This window comes from Amblyomma mixtum, chromosome 1 (assembly GCF_055824585.1).
Source record: "Amblyomma mixtum isolate Tamu chromosome 1, ASM5582458v1, whole genome shotgun sequence".
Taxonomy (NCBI): domain Eukaryota; kingdom Metazoa; phylum Arthropoda; class Arachnida; order Ixodida; family Ixodidae; genus Amblyomma; species Amblyomma mixtum.
In genome coordinates, this window is record NC_143012.1 from 175405847 (window position 1) to 175426828 (window position 20982).

A 20982-nucleotide genomic window follows, 5' to 3' on the forward strand; every position below is an offset into this window, starting at 1 on the left:
TAACACGGTATGAAACGTGAAATTCCAGAAACGGTGAGTTTTCTGCAAGAAGTGATGATCAGTTGATGGCATTACCGGTGACATGACGTCACCGGCATCGAAAAGCCGTCCGATGGCACCGGGTAGGTGTTGGTCGAGCTTCTTTTAATCGCAAATGACTCAGGCGGAAATCGGTAAAGAACAAACAACTGCTCTGGTCAAACACATATTGAGGAACCTTAATCGTAGTGGCCTATTTTCATAAAAATAGACTACCCCCCCCCCCCCCCCCCCATGTAATAGAAAAACGTTCAGCCGTTGCAATATGTTACAAACCCGCGGCAGTAGTTTAGCGGCAATGGTGTTCGGTTGCTGAGCGCAAGTTCGCGGTATTGGATACTGCCCTCAGCGACCGTATTTCGATGGAAGAGAGATGCAAAAACGCTTCTGTACCGTTCTATAGCGGTGCACATTATTGATCCCCAGGTGGCCTAATTTGGGACGGAGAGCCCACGTCACACATAAGAAAGTTAAGCTGCACACATCGCTGCCACGCACCGAAGCAACATATTACAAATATATCCATTGTGTATGATGGCTAAGCAACTAGTTGAATTATCTACACTATTTGAACACTATGCCACTAACACCACTGAAGATGGCAGTTTGAAAACACGCTAAATATCCACGCTCAGTCCTAACTCAACCGCTGGATCCTGCTATGCTTGAACCAAGTATAAATGAAATACCCAGCAGTGAGCGAATAATGCTTTATTCAGAAGTTCCAATCAGCGCTGGGTTCTGCAAAAGCAGAAGAGTCGTTCAGCACAATTTCATGGCCACATTCCTGACCTTGCTGTGAACGTGCTCTTTACCACACGAGATCTCGACCGAGTGCGTCCTTGCGTAGCAGAGGCCGGCCGGCGCAATGACCTACTTAACGGAGACTTGCGTAACAGGTGGCTATGAAGAGACGGTCAGCGGAACTTCGCGAACATCGGCGTCGGTGGTTCAGTGGTAGAATACTCGCCTGCCACGCGGGTGGCCCGGGTTCGATTCCCGGCCGACGCATTGCTTTTTATTTTCCCGGACTATTAGAACACCTTTAAACGTTTACAACTTGAGTCATCGTGGCTTCGGTGGTCGCGGTGGTCGCGGTTACTGCGCCACGGGCAAGGTAGATGTAGAGTTTTAGCGTAGCTTCCCCAGAACCCCGTAGTTTTAAAACATGGCAGCTTGCAGTGCGGAGCAAGTGCCACCTTCGAAGTGAGTTAATTACTCAAGAATGACGTCATAGTTAAAAACCAAAAGCGCGATGTCGTACTATGCGTGTCGTTTGGCAAAAAAAGGTAAATTTTTTTGAGCGCCTCGTTCAGCGTGACACATGAAACGAAAACAAAGAAACGATGAGTGCTTACTGCCTACACAGCTTTTAGATAGTGAGCGGTCACTCGTTGCGTTTTATTTCTTCGGGCTCGCCTGGTGCATCGTACTCAATTTGAGAGTGGTAGCTTATGAAGAATCCCAGGTAATAATCCCCAAATGTTATTAAACATTTGGGGATGATTATCTGGGAAAAACAAAAGGGATACTGGGGCGAAAAACAAAAATAGAAAACCAAGATAATCCCCAAATGTTATTAAAATTTCCGGAGCCCTCCACTACGGCGTCTCTCATAGCCTTAGTCGCCTTGAGACGTTAAACCCCATAAACCAAACCAAACCAAATGTTATTAAAGGATATTTCAGTATTAGTAGTGATTGCATATGAGGGAATTTATTGACCACATGAGGCATCAGTTCATAAGTATCAGTATACAGGCGAGCGACCCAGAATGAAAACGCTCGAGAAATCAATACAATAGAGAGGTACAACAGAGAGGTGCAAAACGTTGCATGCGGTGGTAACGAAACGAAAGGAATATCGGGGCGAAAAACAAAAATAGAAAACTAAGATAACCATCGTTATATGTGATACTGTACGAAATACAAAAAGAATGAAAACGCAGCGCAGTACAAAAAAATTAAAATATTCAATAATAAAAGATATATACTGAAAGCTGTTAAGCCTTCTGTTGTTGTGAAACAAAATTTTCAAAGTTCATCTGAGCATACACGAGGACATGAGTAACGTTAAACTCAAGGGCACATTATTCCAAAAATAAATCTAAGCCAAATGACGAATACATTAATAACGAGAACTTGAATAGATATACTTTAAGCAAACTAGCCGCTGGGATAGTTGACTGTAAAAAATATTATGAGGATTTTAGCGCCAAGATGTACTACAGAGTAGAAAGAAGACAGCCGCACAGCACGAGAGAAGACAACGCGTGCTGTCTTTCCTTTTGTATAGTACGGCTTGGTGCTGAAATCCTTGTATAAAGAAAAAACTTGGGATAGCAAAAAAGTTTTTGGCAACTGCAAACGTACTGGCGCTACTATTCTGGAAAAAAAATTCCTGTTGACAGTAAATAGAAAAGAAAGTTTCTCTTCGATTAGCCCCCCCCCCCCCACAAAAAAAACGTGATTGCTAGATTGCACAGAAACAAATTATTAATGGATAAGATACACTCCCGTAGCCTAGGCATAACATTGGAATTATATTAAGTGCTGGTAATGATGCGTATGGCCTGATTTGAATGTGTTAGTTGGGGCACAAATTACCGTGGTGTTTCCCTTTGCTACAATGCCTTAGTTAATGTTTGCATGAATAAACGCAAAGTAAAGCGAATACAGCGCGGATCAAGAAAAAAAGGACAAACTATTATTACTGCTCGGATTCCATATGCTATTTTCTTCGGCTGGTTGTTACGATGATGAAGTTTTAGGTGAGAATCAAGTTAATGTCATGGAATATAACGCTGTCATTAGTGCAATGAGAAGTATGGGCAAGCAATATTGAGGGAACTGATGTGTGAGCTTATGACCAGATCAGAAAATCTTTAAACTTGGTTTTTACGGGGCTGACATGCCCCGCGACATGCCTGCGAACAACCGGCGCCGTGGCCACCTCGGCCGCAAAAGTAAAAGAAAGCAAGGCAGGCCCGACTTGTGAAAGTACAAAGTAGGGTACTGCTTAACGCATCACAGACGAAAAAGCTTTCCATTTCTACGTCGAAAATCAGATCTTGCCCTATCACAGCCCGAAAACGGACGTTCGGGAAAATGTTCAAAGGCTTTTGAGGGGGGCGACCCCCCCCCCCCCCCCCCCCCCCTTACGACCGCCACTGCCAGCGACACGGGAAGCTTGACACACTCGTGAGAACCCTTCATTGCGTCCTCAGCCTCAGCCACGTCCATCAGCTCCCCGCTGTCTCCTTTCCCTCCGAGCCCGGTCGCAGACGCGTAGGTACGGACGCAGTCCTCGTCCGCATGTCCGTAGCGCCTGCACTTGGAGCACCTGCGAACCTTGCAGTCGCGACGAACGTGACCCGCGCCGTGGCAACGCACGCACTGCATCGGCCGCCCGGGCACCACCACGAGAGCCAACTCGCCGGCGACTCGAACCTGGTGGGGCAGGTCGTCCACCTTCATGCCTGGCTTTAATTTAAGCAGCACTGTTCTCGTGGTGGATCCCTTCTCCTCCATTCCTTGAACGCGCCAACGCTCCCGCGTCACCTCGGTCACGTTTCCGAACGCCGCGAAAGCCGCCCGGATGTCATCGTCAGCGACGCTGTGCAGCATCCAATGCAGGCGCAGCTTTACCTGCGGATCTTCCGCGTCGAAAATGATGCACCGTCGTCCCTTGACTTCCAGCTCCTTCAAGGCGGCTAATTTCTTTGCGGCTTCTGGGCTGCTGAAAGTTACAGCCCACAAGTGGTTTATCTGGTACGCCACCAACGCCACGGCGTCGGGGAGCGCACCAACGTTGGCGAGGGCGTCCCTGAAGTCTTCGACCCTGTAGGGTCCCACACGCACATAACTGCGCAAAAAAAAACAGTGTTTAAAACAACACGTCCGGTGGGCAGGGTAGGAAAAAAGATCTCGTAATCCTTGTCTTCGACGTTGAACCTGTTTCCGCGGCCATCGACGGCCGCTATCGCCGCTCCGTGGGAGCTCATAATCCTGCGTCCGTAGACGCCAGTGGCCGGAAGTAGAATCCTGCGCTACACCCCGAACAGTTCACCTGAGGGATTAGAGCCGATGGTACAGCCCGTGATACGAAAAGGCTTAGCTGGCTTCTTCCCAGCAGTAGCGAGTTTTACAATCAGGGGACCGTATTGATTAAGGGCATAGGTGAATAGCGGAGATGGCATACCGGCTGCCGGAGCGGCGCTGCGCGTCTCGGGCGGACGCGCTTCATTTCGGCTCCGACAATTTTCGTCCGGATTATCGAAAAATTCCCTACGACCGCGAAAATTTTGCTTGTACTCGACGGTTAACATCAGCCGGCACCCGAAGACATCGCTCTCGACCGGGTGGGCCAATTTTTGGGCCTTTTAGGCCCATTTATGTCTTCATCCCGTGGGAGCCTCAGCCAGGCCTAAAGCCAAGCAGCCAGTCTCCGGCGTTCTCCGCGGACGCCATGGCGGCCTCCGCTCGCCGCTGGTACGATCCCGAGACGATGGCATGGACAGAAGTCGTCGCAGAAGCCCCGTCTTCTCCTGTAACCTCCACTCCGACGCAGGAGATCGTGGATGAAGGCCTCTTTTCGTTGGTGGCACTTCACAAACGCCAGCAGCGCCTGAACACCTCGGCAGTGAACGGACCCTCCGTGAGTGCCCCTACTTCTGTGCATCCAAATACTTCAAGTTCCAACCATAAGCTCTCGCCAACAGCGGGATCGACGAAATGGCGGCCTGCCGCTATGCCTCGACTCCGCAAAGAAGACTTCACGATCGTCATCAAGCCCAGAATGACGGTCTCCCTGAAGATGGTTCTGCAGAACGGTGAGCTTGGTGCTTTGCTCTCCGCCTATGTTAATGCCTCCTCGGTGGACACTCTTAGTATCTGGCCCATCTGGGACCAGAATATCGTTATCGCCACCACTCAAGACGTGAACGCGGCGAACGCGCTCGCTCGTGAATTTACTCTGAAAGCTTCCAAAGGCTCCATCCCGATGGTCGGTCACGCCAAAGTCAACGGTGAAGTCTGCAGGGGTATCATTACCGTCCATGAGCAGGAAACTTCTACCACCCTGAAATCGAAAGTCCAGTGGCGCGGAGGAGAGATAGCCTTCATCCGCAAGCTGGGGAAGTCGGCGATTGCCCTGCTCACCTTCGTGGGGCATAAAGTGCCACGTTACGTGCACTATAACAGTGTGGTGACCTTGGTACGCGAATACAAGCGGACTATTCCCGCGTGTTTCCGATGCGGCACCATCAGCCACCGTGTGGACTTATGCCCGGATCCTCAACGCAATCGCTGCGGACACTGCGGCCAAACGGTCGCAGTCCTCGAAGACGGCAACTTGGAGACCCACGAGTGCACCCCTTCCTGCATCGTCTGCGGTGGCGGCCACCTTACGGGATCGCAAGACTTCAAGGCAAAATTCCGGCGGCTGCAACGACCGGGAAACCCAACCGGTCAACGAAAGCAACGTCAGTGTGCAGTGCCCCCGGGAGCTGACAACACTCCAAAAGTTCCCCCGCATGGCAGCAAGCTGGTGCAAGGCACATCCTGACCAGTGCCACCGGCGGGCGCGTTGCCCGGGCGTGTCTCCAAGTACCCTCCATCAACAAGCCAAAAGTCGTCACGTGATCCAGGCGCACCCGTATTCCAGAACGGGGATTTTCCGCCTCTCGAGGGCCGTCCGATTGGCACACCAAAGAAGACATCACAGCCAAAGGTAGGCAGCCGAGACGGGCCTCCTCCGTCCCCCCGCATTCCCCTACGTTCTTCCCCACCAACCCTTCCTCCTCCTCCCCCCCTTAACTCTGAGGTTGCGGACCTCCACCGTGAGCTCGAGACTCTCCGGGCTCAAAATGCTCAACTCCAGGCCAAAATTCATGCGCTAGAAACGGTTCGGTCCTCCCCGCCTATTGCCCAGGTAGCTCCGGAAACGATGCGACAAGTGCCGGTGGACCCGACACCATCTAGCTCTGACACGCGTTTCACCGCCCTCGAAAACACCCTTGCCGCATTAGCGACTCAGATGTCAAATTTCGGCCAAATTCAAGAAAACCTGTTCAAGTCAGTCACGGCCACGGTTACGGCCACCGTGACGGCCAATATTAAGACGTGGCTGGAGTCAAACCCCAGGATTCTACGCCAAATGGGGCCCCTGAAAGACGCAAACCGCCCATCAATATTCAACCGCCCCATCGATCTAACCGAACTCAAGGAAGAGCCGGAACTGATCCAGCCGCAGGTGACGGAACCTGTGCCGGCTCTCCAAGGCAGTCTCCCTTCAAATCAACATGGCTGCGTCCCCTCCCAACCAACACCCTAAAGGGCGCCGCCCCCCGCAAAGACAGCAAGTTTTTTCACTTGTGCAATGGAATTGTCGGGGTTTCAAAAACAGGACCAAACGCGCCCACTTAAGGGCGTACATTGACAACCTCGAACACCCCGCCGCAGTCCTTGCGTTGCAAGAAACCGGAGATGCGGTTAAGCTCACGGGCTATAACACTTTTCAACGAGACCCGTTCACCTGTATGCTAGTCCATAAGGGTTACACAGCGCAGGAGGTTGATCTCGACCTAAATCTGGAATATTCGTACGTGATGGTCTCTGTCCTCCCCCTGCGGCGAACAGATAGCCCCGCACACATACTTAATATCTACTGCCCCCCGAAACTCAAAAACATCACTTTTCTAACATCTTTAGCACAGCGCTAAGTATCGCGGGTCGCGACCCCCTCATGATAGTGGGCGATTTTAACGCGCCCTGTCTCATGTGGGGTTATTGCAAGGAAGAGACGCGTGGTCGTAAGTTGGCGGAACTTATATCTACGCTGGGCATCACTCTTCTAACCGACCCGGTCCACCCAACACGTGTAGGGAACTCCGTCACTCGGGACACCTGCCCCGACCTTACCCTCGTGAAACGCATCCAACACGCAGAGTGGATCAACACCGAGGACACCCTCGGTAACGACTACTGCATATTGAACACTGCCATTTACACTCGGCCCTTACGTCGCCCCCTTGCGCATGCCAAACTTCCCGACTGGAACACTTTCCGCCAGGCCCTCCCAGTAACTTCTCTCATGGAACAGGACTACTCCACTTGGGCACACGGACTCATGAAAACGCTCCGCTCACAAGAAAAGCATATCCAGCTTACAGAGCGTGCACCTGACGTGGATAACCACCTAAGGCACCTCTGGGAAGCTCGCCGCAGCCCCACTAAGCGATGGCGGCGGCAGAAACACAACCGTAAACTCCGCGCTCGCATCTCTGACCTCACCCAGCAAGCTACCGAGTATGCTGCCCAGCTCGCAGACACTAACTGGGTAGATCGATGTAACAGCGCAGCAAGGCAGATGTCCAGCCGCAACACTTGGCGGCTCTTCAGGAGTCTCATAGACCCAACCAAACACGCTCGGAGACCCAGATACACATCAATCGCGCGATACACAACTTTCAAGGAAACACGAAGCAGCTAGCGAACACCTTGCGCTCACAATACCTCAATCAGGATCAAGACCCGCGCGGGCAGGATTATTCGTATGCAGGCTGCGATAATCCGGAACTGGATCAACTTTTCCAGCTTCACGACCTTCGCGCTGCTCTTGCCAAAATGCGCTGGGGGACGGCGCCCGGGAGGGATAAGGTCACAGTCAAATTATTGGCGAACCTTCCTGATCGGGCATACGAAACCCTACTCGAATATATTAACGCCATTTGGACCGGGGACACTTCGTTGCCACCGGATTGGAAGACATCATTGGTAACCTTTATCCCAAAGGCGGGCAAACCGGTAAACACAAACAACCTCCGGCCCATCTCCCTGACTTCATGCGTAGGAAAACTGATGGAACGATGGTCCGTGACCGCCTCTCAGAATATCTCGAGAGCAAGAGCTCCTTTGCCGACACCATGTTCGGTTTCCGACCCAGTAAGTCCGCACAAGACATCCTCTTACAGCTTCATCACGAGGTTCTCGAACCCATAGACCACCCACACAACGACAAAATAGTCCTAGCACTCGATCTCAAGGGTGCGTTTGACAATGTAAAACACGGCGTCATACTAAAGCACGGTAGCGAGACCAACTGTGGTCCTCGTACATTCAATTACATCAAAGATTTCTTAACAGACCGCTTGGCCTATATACGTATACAAGATACCGAGTACGGCCCGTTTGAGATGGGAACGCGGGGCACACCACAAGGCGCTGTGTTGTCCCCGCTTCTCTTTAACATTGCTATGATGTACAGCATTTGTCAAAAGTAACCAGGCTGCATGGTTTGCTTCTAACTTCGGTAGTGGAGCGCTTGAGGCTTTCCTAAATATCGACAGGTGTTGGAAGGTAAGAAGACCCCCAGTCCTTACCTTTAACGACCATTTCGCTTCAGGGAAGCTGTAAGGGCTCCACTGTACAAGCTAGAAGAAAACCATGCAGCCTGGTTACTTTTGACAAAGACTGTACCTCCCGGCACAGCTGGCGGCTGTCGGCGGTGTTCAGCATGCGCTGTACGCCGATGACATCACCATCTGGGCCACTACGGGAAACATAGGAGAGATGGAGGAATGCCTGCAAGCAGCGGCGAGCATAGTTGACCACTATGCCACGTACTGCGGCCTCCAGTGCTCCTCGTCCAAGTCTGAATTTGTGCATATTCGATCTTCTCCGAAATGCAAAATCTCCGTTCAGCTTTCTCTCGCAAGCGGCCCCATCCGTGAAGTGAAGGAGCTACGAATACTCGGTCTCTTCATTAATCAACATCGTAAGGCAGACACAAGTCTTGCCAAACTCCGCAAAGTCGGCGACCAGGTGGGCCGAATGGTTCGCCGCGTTTCCAACAAGCGAGTAGGGTTGCGAAGTAAGGATGCGATGCGGCTCGCACATGCCTTCGTAACTAGTCGAGTATTGTACTCGACTCCTTACCTCCGCTTACGGAAACATGACGAAGATCACTTGGAGATTGTACTCCGCAAAATTTTCAAGAGAGCCCTCGAGCTCCCGATATCCACTTCCATCGCGCGACTCCTCGCGTTGGGGGTGGTGAACACCTATCGAGAACTCCGCGAGGCGCATCTCGTTAACCAATACACGCGTCTCGCCCAGACCGTGTCCGGTCGCCGCCTCTTGGACCGGTTACATATCAGACATGATCACCATACCATGGAACGGGTTCGAGTGCCAGAACTGTGGAGAAGCGCCCTCTACGGTCGACCCCTTCCGACTAAGATGAACAAGGAGGACCATAACGGCCGGCGCCAGGCGCGGGCGAATGCCCTGCACCGCCACTATGGCTAAAAAAACACGTCTTTTACGTCGACATTGCAGGACCCTACCGCTCCAGGGGGGAATGGTACACGGCTGCAGTCATACAGGTGGACAGCCTCTCGTTCAGAGCACCCAACTCAACGCATGCGGAGGAGGTGGCGATCGCCCTCGCAGCCTCCCATCCCGACTCTAAATTCATCGTCACAGACTCTCGCGGAGCCTGGCGTAACTTTGAGTTCGGTTGGATCACTCCACTCGCTCAAGAAATTTTACACCGCAGTACTCGCGACGGCGATCCAACTCATCGCTCAATCATATGGGTCCCCGGCCACCAAGGCATGCCAAGTAACGAAGGCGCCCATGAGGCAGCCCGCGCACTCACTCACCGGGCACCAGGCGTCCCTTGGGAGGAGCTTAACCCAGATCACAGCCCTCTCCTTTCTTTTAAAGAAATTACTGAGCACTATCGTGCCGAACACCGGCGATACCCAGTTCCTATGAATGGACTGGGTAAAGCTGGCGAACGAATTCTCCTCAGGCTCTTTACAAACACCCTGCTGTGCCCGGCGGTTCTCAAGCACTTTAATCCTTCTTTTGACGGCCGCTGCTCATTCTGTGGGGAGGTGGCCGATACCTTCCACATGGTTTGGGCATGCAGAAAAATCCTTCTCTCCCCCCAATCACCCCTTCCCCTACCCGAGAGGACTGTGAGGCGGCCCTGCTCAGCTGCCAGGAACTATCGGCCCAACAGGCCCTGGTTCGGCGGACTTGTGTAGCGGTCTCGACCAACGGGACCCAGGAATGAGGGACTCCGCCTAGTATTGTAAGCGGTGAGACCCATTAGGGGCCTCTCCTCGAGCACCTCTCTGTAAATTACTAAATAAATTCTCTTCACCACCACCACCACCGGCAGCCCTGTCGCCACCGACTAACTCCTCATCAACAATATGCGCTGTCACCCTTGCACAATACATCGCCGCCTCTTTTACTTTTTGCTCCCATTCTTCGCGTGGGCCCTCGTCCGTGTCGTCCGGCTAGCTCAGTTGGCAGAGCGTGGGACTGTTAATATCACCGTCGTGGGTTCGAGCCCATGTTTTTGACTACTTTTTATTTTTAATGGCGCTTTATTCTGTACCACCGAAGAATGAACTGGATGAGCTCTGGGTTTTGCAATTCAATCCTTTTGCGCGGAATTAGCTGTTGCAGATTAAGTGCCCACTATCGCAATGCGTCTATACCATGTCTAAATCCCTGCGTTTGTCTCCAGTGGGTACATTTTACCAATCCTGGCATCCTATATGTATGTACAGTCAGGGACAAAAGTCTCCGGACCACGAGTTCCTCAAACGAAGCTTATAGCTCTATTATCAGACAGCGGCTGGAGACCGCACTTGTGGAGATGAAAGAACAAAAAATTAACTTTTACCTCTACAAGTGTGTGGTCTCCAGCCACCGGCTAATAGCAGAGCTATCGGCTTCGTTAGAGGAACACGTGGTCCGGAGACTGTTGTCCCCGACTGTATGTATGTATGTATGTATGTATGTATGTATGTATGTATGTATGTATGTATGTATGTATGTATGTATGTATGTATGTATGTATGTATGTATGTGTGTGTGTGTGTGTGTATGTATGTATGTATGTATGTATGTATGTATGTATGTATGTATGTATGTATGTATGTATGTATGTATGTATGTATGTATGTATGTATGTATGTATGTATGTATGTATGTATGTATGTATGTATGTATGTATGTTTGGTTTGGTTTGGTTTATGGGGTTTAACGTCCCAAAGCGACTAAGGCTATGAGAGACGCCGTAGTGAAGGGCTCCGGAAATTTCGACCTCCTGGGGTTCTTTAACTTGCACTGACGTCGCACAGTACACGGACCTCTAGAATTTCTCCTCCAAAGAAATTCAACCGCCGCGGCCGGGATCGAAGTATGTATGTATGTATGTATGTATGTATGTATGTATGTATGTATGTATGTATGTATGTATGTATGTATGTATGTATGTATGTATGTATGTATGTATGTATGTATGTATGTATGTATGTATGTATGTATGTATGTATGTATGTATGTATGTATGTATGTGTGTGTGTGTGTGTATGTATGTATGTATGTATGTATGTATGTATGTATGTATGTATGTATGTATGTATGTATGTATGTATGTATGTATGTATGTATGTATGTATGTATGTATTGTAACGGCATACGACCTTCGCAACCAAGAGCGCGCTGCGGTATACAAATAAAGAAGAGGCGCGGGGCGAGCGCGATGGGAGAGCGCGCGGCGCTAGCGCGTGAGGTAGAGAACAAAGGAGAATCGCCGCGGCCGGTTATGTCTGAGTCTCCTGTGCAATTCATCGAGGCCTCGGTTGAGAAGTTCCTGCACCACTTCAACGCTACCCTGAGCAGCTGCGATGGACAACACCGTGCGTCCTTCAGCATCGATGCTGTCCACATAGGCGCCCCAGAAGAGGAGGAGGCCCACCACATCTGCGTGGCCCATGGACGCTGCTGCAAACAGTGGCGTCCGCCCACTGTGGTCCGCATGGTCCAAGTCGGCTTCCGCATCCAAAAGAAGCTCGCAGACCTCTCGATGACCCTCAAATGCAGCGACTAGCAGTGGCGTCATTCCTTCATTGTCAGCGTGGTCCACATTGGCTCCCCTCTCTAGGAGCAGGGCCACTACACCCACATGGCCCTCAGAAGGCCGTACGCACAGTGCTGCCACTGAAAGTGCCGTGCGCCCATCGTTGTCAGCGTGGTTTGCCTCAGCTCCGCCATCGAGCAGGTGCTCCACAATCTCAGCATGGCCCATGTACGCCGCAGCGATCAAGGCTGTGCGGCCCTCACGGTCTGCACGGTTGACATCTGCTCCTTTCTCCAGCAGCCTTGTCACGATTTCCTCGTGACCACCCCAGGATGCGGCACGCAGTGCCGTCCGCTGTTCACCGTCTGCTATGTCCACCTGAGCTCCGCCTTCCAGCAGAGCTTCTACAACCTGCAAGTGTCCTGCCCAGGCTGAAGAGCGCAGTGGTGTCCAACCCTCATTGTCAGCATGGTCAGAGTTAGCACCGGCTTTGAAAAGCAGCAGCACCACATCAGCATGGCCTTGGCGAGCCGCCAGGTTGAGTGGTGTCTGGCCATTCCTGTCTGCCATTTCGAGAGAAGCTTTGGCCTCCAGAAGTCGCTCTACCAGAGCAGTGTCCCCCTCGTACGCGGCTGTGTGCAGCAGCGTCCGCTGGTTGCCGTCCACGTCGTCGACTGACACCCCGGAACCCAGCAGTGCGTCCAGGGGGTCGGGAGGAACCGAGGGCACAGGAGAGCCTCCCTCATCTGAGCCCGCCATGCTGGTGGATCCCCTGTCTGTTGGAAGCCTGGCACCGGCTTCCAATAGTAAGCCTCAGCACGGCTGGGTCTCTGGGTATCACCACACTGCCCACAGTGGGACAAAAGGCCCACTCCAGAGGCACACCCGAGTGTAGCAGCCACAGGGGCAGGTGGAAAGGCTCAATGGCCTCGCAGGGGGGCAGACGCAGCAAGTGGTGGGCCAGGTCCTGCACCTGCGTGGGCGGCAGCTGCGCCCCGCGCAGGGTCTGCATCATGGCCAGCATGGCGTGGCCCCGCCTCGACGATGCACTTGACCGCCTGAAGGGGGCCCGTTATTTTTCCACCCTAGATCTGCTCTCGGGCTACTGGCAGGTGCCTGTTCACCCCGATGATGTGGAAAAGACGGCATTCGTGACTCCCGACGGCCTCTACCAATTCAACCGTATGCCGTTCGGTCTCTCAAATGCTCCAGCCACCTTTCAGCGCCTCATGGACCGCGTCTTAGGCCATATGAAGTGGACTATGGCGCTGGTCTACCTGGATGACGTCATTGTCTATGCGGCCACGTTTGATGAACACCAAAGGCGATTCAAACTCGTCCTCGAAGCCCTTACCTCTGCTGGGCTTCGCTTAAAACCAAATAAATGTTTCTTCGGTTTCGCAGAGGTCACGTACTTGGGTCACGTTGTGAGCCGGCATGGCATCCGTCCCGACCCGGAGAAGCTAAAGGCGCTTACGGCTTACGAAGCTCCCACCACTGCCAAGGAGCTCAAAAGTTTCCTCGGATTTGCTTCATACTTCCGTCGTTTTATACCCAACTTTGCCAAGCGAAGCGCTCCGTTGACCGCCCTACTGAAGAAGAATGCAGCGTGGAGTTGGACACCGGCCCAACAGCTCGCGTTCCTTGACGTCAAGCACGCGCTCCTCGAGACTCCTACGTTGGCCCATTACAACGAATCGGCCCCCATCGTCCTCCACACGGATGCCAGCCAAGATGGCTCGGCGCTGTCCTTCTGCAGGAAGACGAGTCTGGTGACCATAAAGTCCTAGGTTATGCCAGCCGCCAGCTTTCCGACGTTGAGCACCGCCGCCACTCTTCAGAACTCGAGTGCCTCGCCGTTGTCTGGGCCGTCGAGAAGTTCCGTCCCTATTTGTACGGCCGTCACTTTACCATCGTCACGGACAATAGCGCTCTGACTTGGCTGCAGTCTGCCAAACACTTAAATGCCAAGATTGCACGCTGGTCCCTGCAACTTCAAGAGTATGATTTCACCATAGTGCATCGGCGCGGCTCTGCACATCAGGATGCCGATTTCCTTTCTCGCCACCCTTGTTCCGTGACAGCTTTGACGGACCTCAGGACTGCGCAAGCGCAAGATCCCGACGTTGCTGCCATAATCCACTCCCTTGGCACCGCCGTCGGCGCAGGTCTCCGCAAACTGCGCCGGGTCTATCAAATGAAGGATAACCTCTTGTGTCATGTGAAGTGGTTCCGTGGTCGACCACCCGTGTGGTTGCCAGTTGTGCCGGCAACACTGCGGTCGCAAATCTTGCGCGGCCTACACGACGCTCCCACGGCTGGTCACCTTGGTCGCAGCAAAACCTACGCACGAGTGTCGGAGCGCTTTTGGTGGCCTAATATGTCCAGAGACGTCAAGGAACACGTGGCGTCCTGCCAGACGTGCCAGTTCAGGAAGTCATCCACACGAGTAACCAAGCCACCCCCGCAGGCGTTTTCGCCGCCGAGTTCACCTTTCGAACTGGTTGGAGTGGATCATTTGGGCCCGTTCCCGAAAACACGCGCCGGCAACCGGTATATTCTGGTTGCGGTCGACTACTTCTCCAAGTGGGTCGAAGCACTGCCCGTTCCCGACACGTCGTCCGCTCATGCCGTCTTGTTTGTGGAACAACATCTTGTTCTTCGGAATGGTGTGCCACAACGCCTCATCACGGACCGCGGGAGCTGCTTTATGTCCCAAGAATTTGAGCGTGCCCTCCGCTCCTTCGGCATTGCGCATTCCACTACATCCGTCAATCATCCCCAGTGCAATGGCCTCGTGGAGCGTGTCAACCGCACCCTTACGGATATACTCGCCTCCTACGTCGCTCCGTCCCACACAAACTGGGATCGTTTTGTTTCTACTGCAGCTTTTGCACTCAACACTGCGGCTCAAGAAACAACGCATGTCACGCCGTTCTCAGTCGTCTATGGCAAAACGCCCTCCATCCCTCTCGACGCGCAGTTGGGCCTTCGCCATCCTACTGCGTCACCGACTGACTGCGGCCAACGACTTCGTTCCGCCCGCCTCGACGCTCAGCGCAACCTTCTCACGGCCCATGCGCGTGCGCAAGTGGCCAATGCTGCAGCACCACCACCTCCCTCCTTTCGGTCCGGTGACTTGGTCCTCGTTCGCCGCACCATCCGCGCGACTGGCCGTGCCGCGAAGCTCTTGCCCCGATACCGCGGCCCTTACCGTGTAGTTGCACGGCTCGGCCCCGTTACGTACAGTCTAGAAGACCTCCCCGAGCTTCGACCACGCGGTGTACACCACATTTTTCCGGAACATGTCTCCAACATGAAGCGCTATGTCTCCGGCACCCACCGTGATCCCGACTTGGCTCCCACTCCTCCCTAGTGCCGCCCTCCCGTACCAGCACCAGGCCTCCCTTCCTGAATGCCGCCCCTTAAGTGGAGCGCTGCTCCGTGAACGCAATCCCAAGTCCCGCGGTGCGAGAAGCCCTTGCAGTTTTCGTACGGCGAGGAGTCGCCTAGAAGAATCTCCGGGATCTACCGGGACCGTCTCGTGTCAGACGACACTGTCATCACAACGTGACGATGCCTCCTGCGCACCAAGCTGCGCCGGTGCGAAGAACCTCAGCCCGGGCTCATCGGGACGAGTTCGATGCCGCCTGCAAAGCGAAGCACGCGCTAGGGGACACCAGCGGTGTCTTCCCCCTCTTATCTTGGAGACTGGAAGAGACTCTTATCTTCCCCCTCCCCCCCTCCCCCGGTGGAAAGATGTAACGGCATACGACCTTCGCAACCAAGAGCGCGCTGCGGTATACAAATAAAGAAGAGGCGCGGGGCGAGCGCGATGGGAGAGCGCGCGGCGCTAGCGCGTGAGGTAGAGAACAAAGGAGAATCGCCGCGGCCGGTTATGTCCGAGTCTCCTGTGTCTGAGTCTCTGTGCCTTTCTCTGCGCGGGCCCGCCGTCCCGTAACAGTATGTATGTATGTATGCATGTATGTATGTATGTATGTATGTATGTATGTATGTATGTATGTATGTATGTATGTATGTATGTATGTATGTATGTATGTATGTATGTATGTATGTATGTATGTATGTATGTATGTATGTATGTACGTATGTATATGTATGTATGTATGTATGTGTGTATGCATGTATGTATGCATGTATGCATGCATGCATGCATGTATTTATGTACGTACGTACTATCGCGTTCAATATGAGTTGCAACGCGTGGTCATCGACCGGGGCTCGTTCCGTGGTGTGCCCCCTCCAAACAGTCGCTCGGAATTCTGGGAGAAACTTTTTCCTGAGCGGGGATGCTGTTGTTTCCTGGAACAGCAGTTTCTCCGAGGATTCCGAGCGTCTGTTTGGAGGAGGCACACCACGGAACGAGCCGCGGTCGATGACCGCGCGTTGCAACTCATATTGAGCGCGATAGTACGTACGTACATACGTACGTGCGTATTTCGCACAAAAATGGTATTCCGCACAGAAATGGTATTTCGTCGGCAGAATTCTTTTATAACTCGTTTGTTTCGGATACTTGCCCGAATCGATCAAAATAGGTAGGATATTCGCCATCTGTTGCGACGGCGAAGCGAAACGCACCGCTCTCCCAGCGATTGCACCAGTTGCACCATCTCGATTGTCGGCCGGGCAGATTCTCCAAAGGAGGGGGTGTTTTGCAGGAGGTATCGAGACGTTATTTCGCGAATGCCTTCTAGTATAGTGCAGTTTTGGCGAAACTAAGTTTTTTGTGATCATTTTATAACGAGGTTGAAAAAGCGTCTTCCCGGAGAACTCCTCCCTGCCTTTCATTGCCGAATGTACACGTGTGACAATCGAGATGGCGCCACCAGTGCAATCGCCGATAGCGCTTCTCGTTCTGTTTCACTGTCGCCGCAGTCGATGCGAAAATCCGAATACTTTTGATCAGTTGAGGTAATTGTGTCAATATTGCGAATTAAGTGAATTAAGTTTGAATGAAATGTATCAATTGTGAACTAAATGCGAAATAACTATAGAGTAAGGGGCATTAAGTGTGGTTTAAGGTGAATTACGTGATTCGATTGTCAGACGCGATTTCACAGTCGACATAGAGGCAAAGAGGACCAATTAGAGGCGGCGAGGAGGGTCAATGCTTTCGCATTACTCCAATGCGTTTTCCCCAGTGCCCTCTAACGTTTATTGTTTGGTTTGTTTGAAGTCTCAAGATCGTTACCCGGCCAAGGATGGTCGCTGAGTTTACCCGACCTTGTTTAACTATTAGCCATTTCTAAAATTTATTTCCTTTGTCATCACTAGTAGTAAAACTAACTTTTTAGGCTTTGTGAAGGACTCAATACGTGCCAGATCGGCGCTACAAGGGATAGACGTGCAAAGACGGTTCGAGGTTAGAAGACGGGGCACCGCGTGTTGTGCGCTACACTCACCACAGACATTTCGGCGGCCTGTTGCAAGTTTGTGTCGCCCATTCTACCTGGGGCGGACAGACGAGCGATGTTTGTGTGCGCATGCGAGTGAGCAGCTGAGCGGCCCTGCCACTAGCTGATGCTACAGACTGCACGACGGCTGGAGCTGACGAATGGGGCTCGGCGGTGCCAGCAGAAGAGGCGAGACTTGGCTACAGGAAAGCGCTGCCATTCCAGGGACTCCCGATCCTTCCCAGAGATCCCCAACAGCCACGGATGGAATTCGGCGTGCGTCCTTGGCTGGCTCCAGGAGTAGCCACGGCGGCCGTTGGGCGAGGAGGAACCCGAGTGAGAAAGAAAGCCCCATGGAGACGCGACGGATGCAACGAAGACGAGGGAAATGAAAGCCGGGCTCCTGGGAGAGGCAGACCATTGGACAGCCCGATCAGCCGCGGACCGCTGAAGCAAGATGAGAGGATTGGAGTGAAGCCTCGAGCTGCTGAGCAAACAAATAGGTCTCCTAAAAGCCAGCGGTGAACTGACCCCCCCCCTCCCCTCCCCCCCCTCCCCCGCCAAGTTTCAAATTCAGGCAGAGTAATAAATAATGTTTTCCCGGATTACCGTTCTGTTCGCTCAGTTCTTATCACTTCACCAGGGCCCCTAGATTGAAACAAATTAGGTGACGTTGTGACTAACCCTCGGCAGGCAGGAATATCACAGATTTCTACACCATCGTTGTTTTTCAGATTTTTATGAAATTCTGGGGGAAACAATCTTTCTATGCCTTCAGCCTGTCGAATGATAACCTTAGATGCTTATGCGCCAGTAAGCGCTACGCGACATAACACAAAATAAAACAATACAGCACAGCACAACACCCATTCGCTTGTTTTATATCATATACTGCTGTACCAACCAAAAGAGAGTTATTCGCGGCTTCTGAAATTTTCTTGGGCTGTTCCCGCATTCACGCGACTCTCTGTGCGGGTCCTCGCATTTCCTGCTGCGTTCGATGGCACAGCGCCACTTTCGCTGCGACCTGCCGAGCGGAGCAGACGGCTTGAAGAACGTGAGGCGAAAAAAGGGGGCTAGAGGCAACCCTTCGCAATGCATTCCACGTTCTCAGGACGGCTGAGGTGCCAGGCCGGCTGCCGCGACGCGCCCACCTTCTCCCCTTCTCCTCGTCAACGACAAGTGTTATCACTCTTTCCCAATTCTCCTTGCAACCTTTACTTTTTGCTCCAATTCTTCGTGTGCTTATTTTACAAACACCGCCCGCGTCTCCCGGCTAGCTCAGTCGGTAGAGCATGAGACTCTTAATCTCAGGGTCGTGGGTTCGAGCCCCACGTTGGGCGTTGTTTTTTCTTCTGAACATCACTTTTTTATCGCCCTTGATTTTTTGCGACGCGTGTTATGCTGCATTGGTCTTAACGACACATAAGCAACTAAGGCCATCATGCGCCAAACACAAGCTTTGTGTGCATTGCGGGAAGACCCTAAAGTGATTTCACATCTCACTTTTTCAGAAGCTTTGTTCGTTTAGAATTTTAAAAAGTCGGAAATTTCAACAAATGCTTTTATCGCAGCAGTAACCTAGAGTGCAATGGGATGTTTTAAGCATAAAGTTGTTGGAAATGCTTTGGTCTTAGTCGTTCCAGCTCAGTGCAGGAACATTGAATGTGGTTTATGGTTACCACTTCTGTGCAGAGTTCAGATGTTGGCTTGTTTTCTTTGGTAAGGATTGTGGGCAATTCCTCTGCGCGGGGGCGCACAGGCAGTCACTCGAGGCAGGTCTCTGTACAAAACGGTTTATTCTCACATCAGGGGGGCCGGTCGTCGTCGTGGCAGCTGGGTCAGGTGGTCCTTTCGGCAGGGCTGGTCCAAGAGCAAGAGAGCGCGAGCCTCTCCGGTCTCGCCTTATAAAGGCTTTCTCCTCGCCTCTCTCCCCCCGCCCCACCACTCGGGAAGAAGGGTTCCAGACTACCCGCGGTGAGCGGCGCGGGATTTGACTTGCCCGCGAGCAGACCCTACATCTCCCCCCCCTCAAACGTCCGTCCCGGGGTCCGCCAGTAGGCGTTCGACGACCTCCGGGTCCGGGTCCATAGAGTCGTCGCAGGGGGGAGGGGTGCTCGCCGGGGGGCCGCTCACCGCTGGCTGGACGGGCTCCTCACGAGCCGCCTGGGGGAGCGAGGCGCCTGGCTCCGCTGGGGGCCCTGCCGGCAGCGCCCTCCAAAGCTCCTCGGCCGCCGGGGACAGCAGGTCTGGGCGGCTGGACTGGAGGATGCGGAGGGCCGCCTCCTCCGGGCGCCCCTCTGCAGTGGCGCAGCGGGGGAAGGCGCTGCAGCCGCCAAGCGCTTTTCCGCCGCGAAGGGGCTGCGCCTGGTCCCGCCACCTGGACCGCGCGCAGTAAGAGATGGCCGCTCCGTTGGCGACCGTGGTCCAGGTGGCCACGTGCCGCAGGACCCTGGGCCGCTTGGGTTGCGGCTGCTCGGCGGCCGAAGCGCCGGCTGGGTGCTGAGGGGGGCCCTGCGCCTGGTCGTCACTGGCCCTCTTGCGTTGGCCTGCACCACTGGGAGGTGCTCTCCAGTGGTTAGGCATGTGGTTTGGCGGGCGGTGGGGGCCACCGCGGCCGTGGAACCTGCGCCACTCGCGCGGCTCCTGCCGCCAGCCGGGTGGCGCGCCTTGATGGCGGCCACCGTTCGACGGTGGTCTGCCTTGCCTTCTGGAGTCCGAGCCACGGGCGTCGGTCCGCTGGAGCTTCCTAGAAGACATACTGAGAGGGCGAGAGCACTGCGAGTGATAATTGATCGAGAGACACGGGTGCTACCTGGTCCTCAGGTTGTAGCGTCGGTTGCGAACCGCACCGCTACCTGCTCGTCCTCCCGGGGGTGAGATCGCCGCATCGCGCTGATTTCCCACCGCTTCGCAGCCATCGTCCTTGCGAAGGTGGAAAGCCTTTAAATCAGCGACATGCACCGGACCGGCGGTTTCGCCGTTTGTCAACAACCGCAACTGGTAGGTGAGCGGCGTAGTCCGTGCCGTAACTTCGTACGGCCCAGCCCACTTGTGCGCTAGCGACGCGGCGAAACCGCGCGCTGCGTTACTAAGTGGGCGCGTTCTCTTGAGTACTAGGTCGCCCGTGTTGAAAACGACGTGACGGCGACCTTTGTTGTACTGATCCGCCTGCTCCATGCGCGCCACATCGAGGTTTTCGCGGGCTGCTCGCTGCGCTGCCTTCAGGCGCTCCCGGAGCCTTGCCGCGTACTGCGAAAGCGGAGGGGGCGCAGGCCCCGCCGCGTCGAGTAGGGCATTCTCTAGCGGAAAAGCGATCTCTCTCCCAAAATTCAAGTAAGCGGGTGTAATACCCACTGACCTGTTCACGGTTGTCCTTGTAGCGAACGCCAGTTCGGACAGCCGCGCGTCCCAATCTCTGTGCTGCTCGGTCGTCGCGACCAGCATGCTCTTCAGATTTCGATTCACCCGCTCGGTTATGTTGCTCTGAGCGTGGTAGGGACTCGTTCTCCTGTGGCGGATTTGAAGCGCCCGACAGGAGTCTACAAAGACTTTGCTTGTGAAATACGAAGCATTGTCTGTAATCAGGTCGGAAGGGAAACCGAAACGAGTGAAAGTCTCCAACAGTTTTTCCCAAATT

General features: G+C 53.5%; 1 protein-coding gene and 2 non-coding genes across 3 annotated transcripts; 2 read left to right on the forward strand and 1 right to left on the reverse strand.

The window, feature by feature from the left end:
- The first annotated feature begins 979 nt into the window (after positions 1–979).
- On the forward strand, positions 980–1050 carry TRNAG-GCC (transfer RNA glycine (anticodon GCC)). The gene has a single exon. It is a non-coding gene; the product is annotated as a tRNA-Gly (tRNA).
- Positions 1051–11625: 10575 nt separating this feature from the next.
- LOC149369924 (uncharacterized) lies at positions 11626–12705 on the reverse strand. Its single transcript, XM_089567475.1, has one exon. It carries the CDS (start codon positions 12682–12684, stop codon positions 11626–11628), a length of 1059 nt encoding a protein of 352 aa, XP_089423601.1. The 5' UTR covers positions 12685–12705.
- Positions 12706–18612: 5907 nt separating this feature from the next.
- TRNAK-CUU (transfer RNA lysine (anticodon CUU)) lies at positions 18613–18685 on the forward strand. Its single transcript has one exon. It is a non-coding gene; the product is annotated as a tRNA-Lys (tRNA).
- The last annotated feature ends 2297 nt before the right edge of the window (positions 18686–20982 follow it).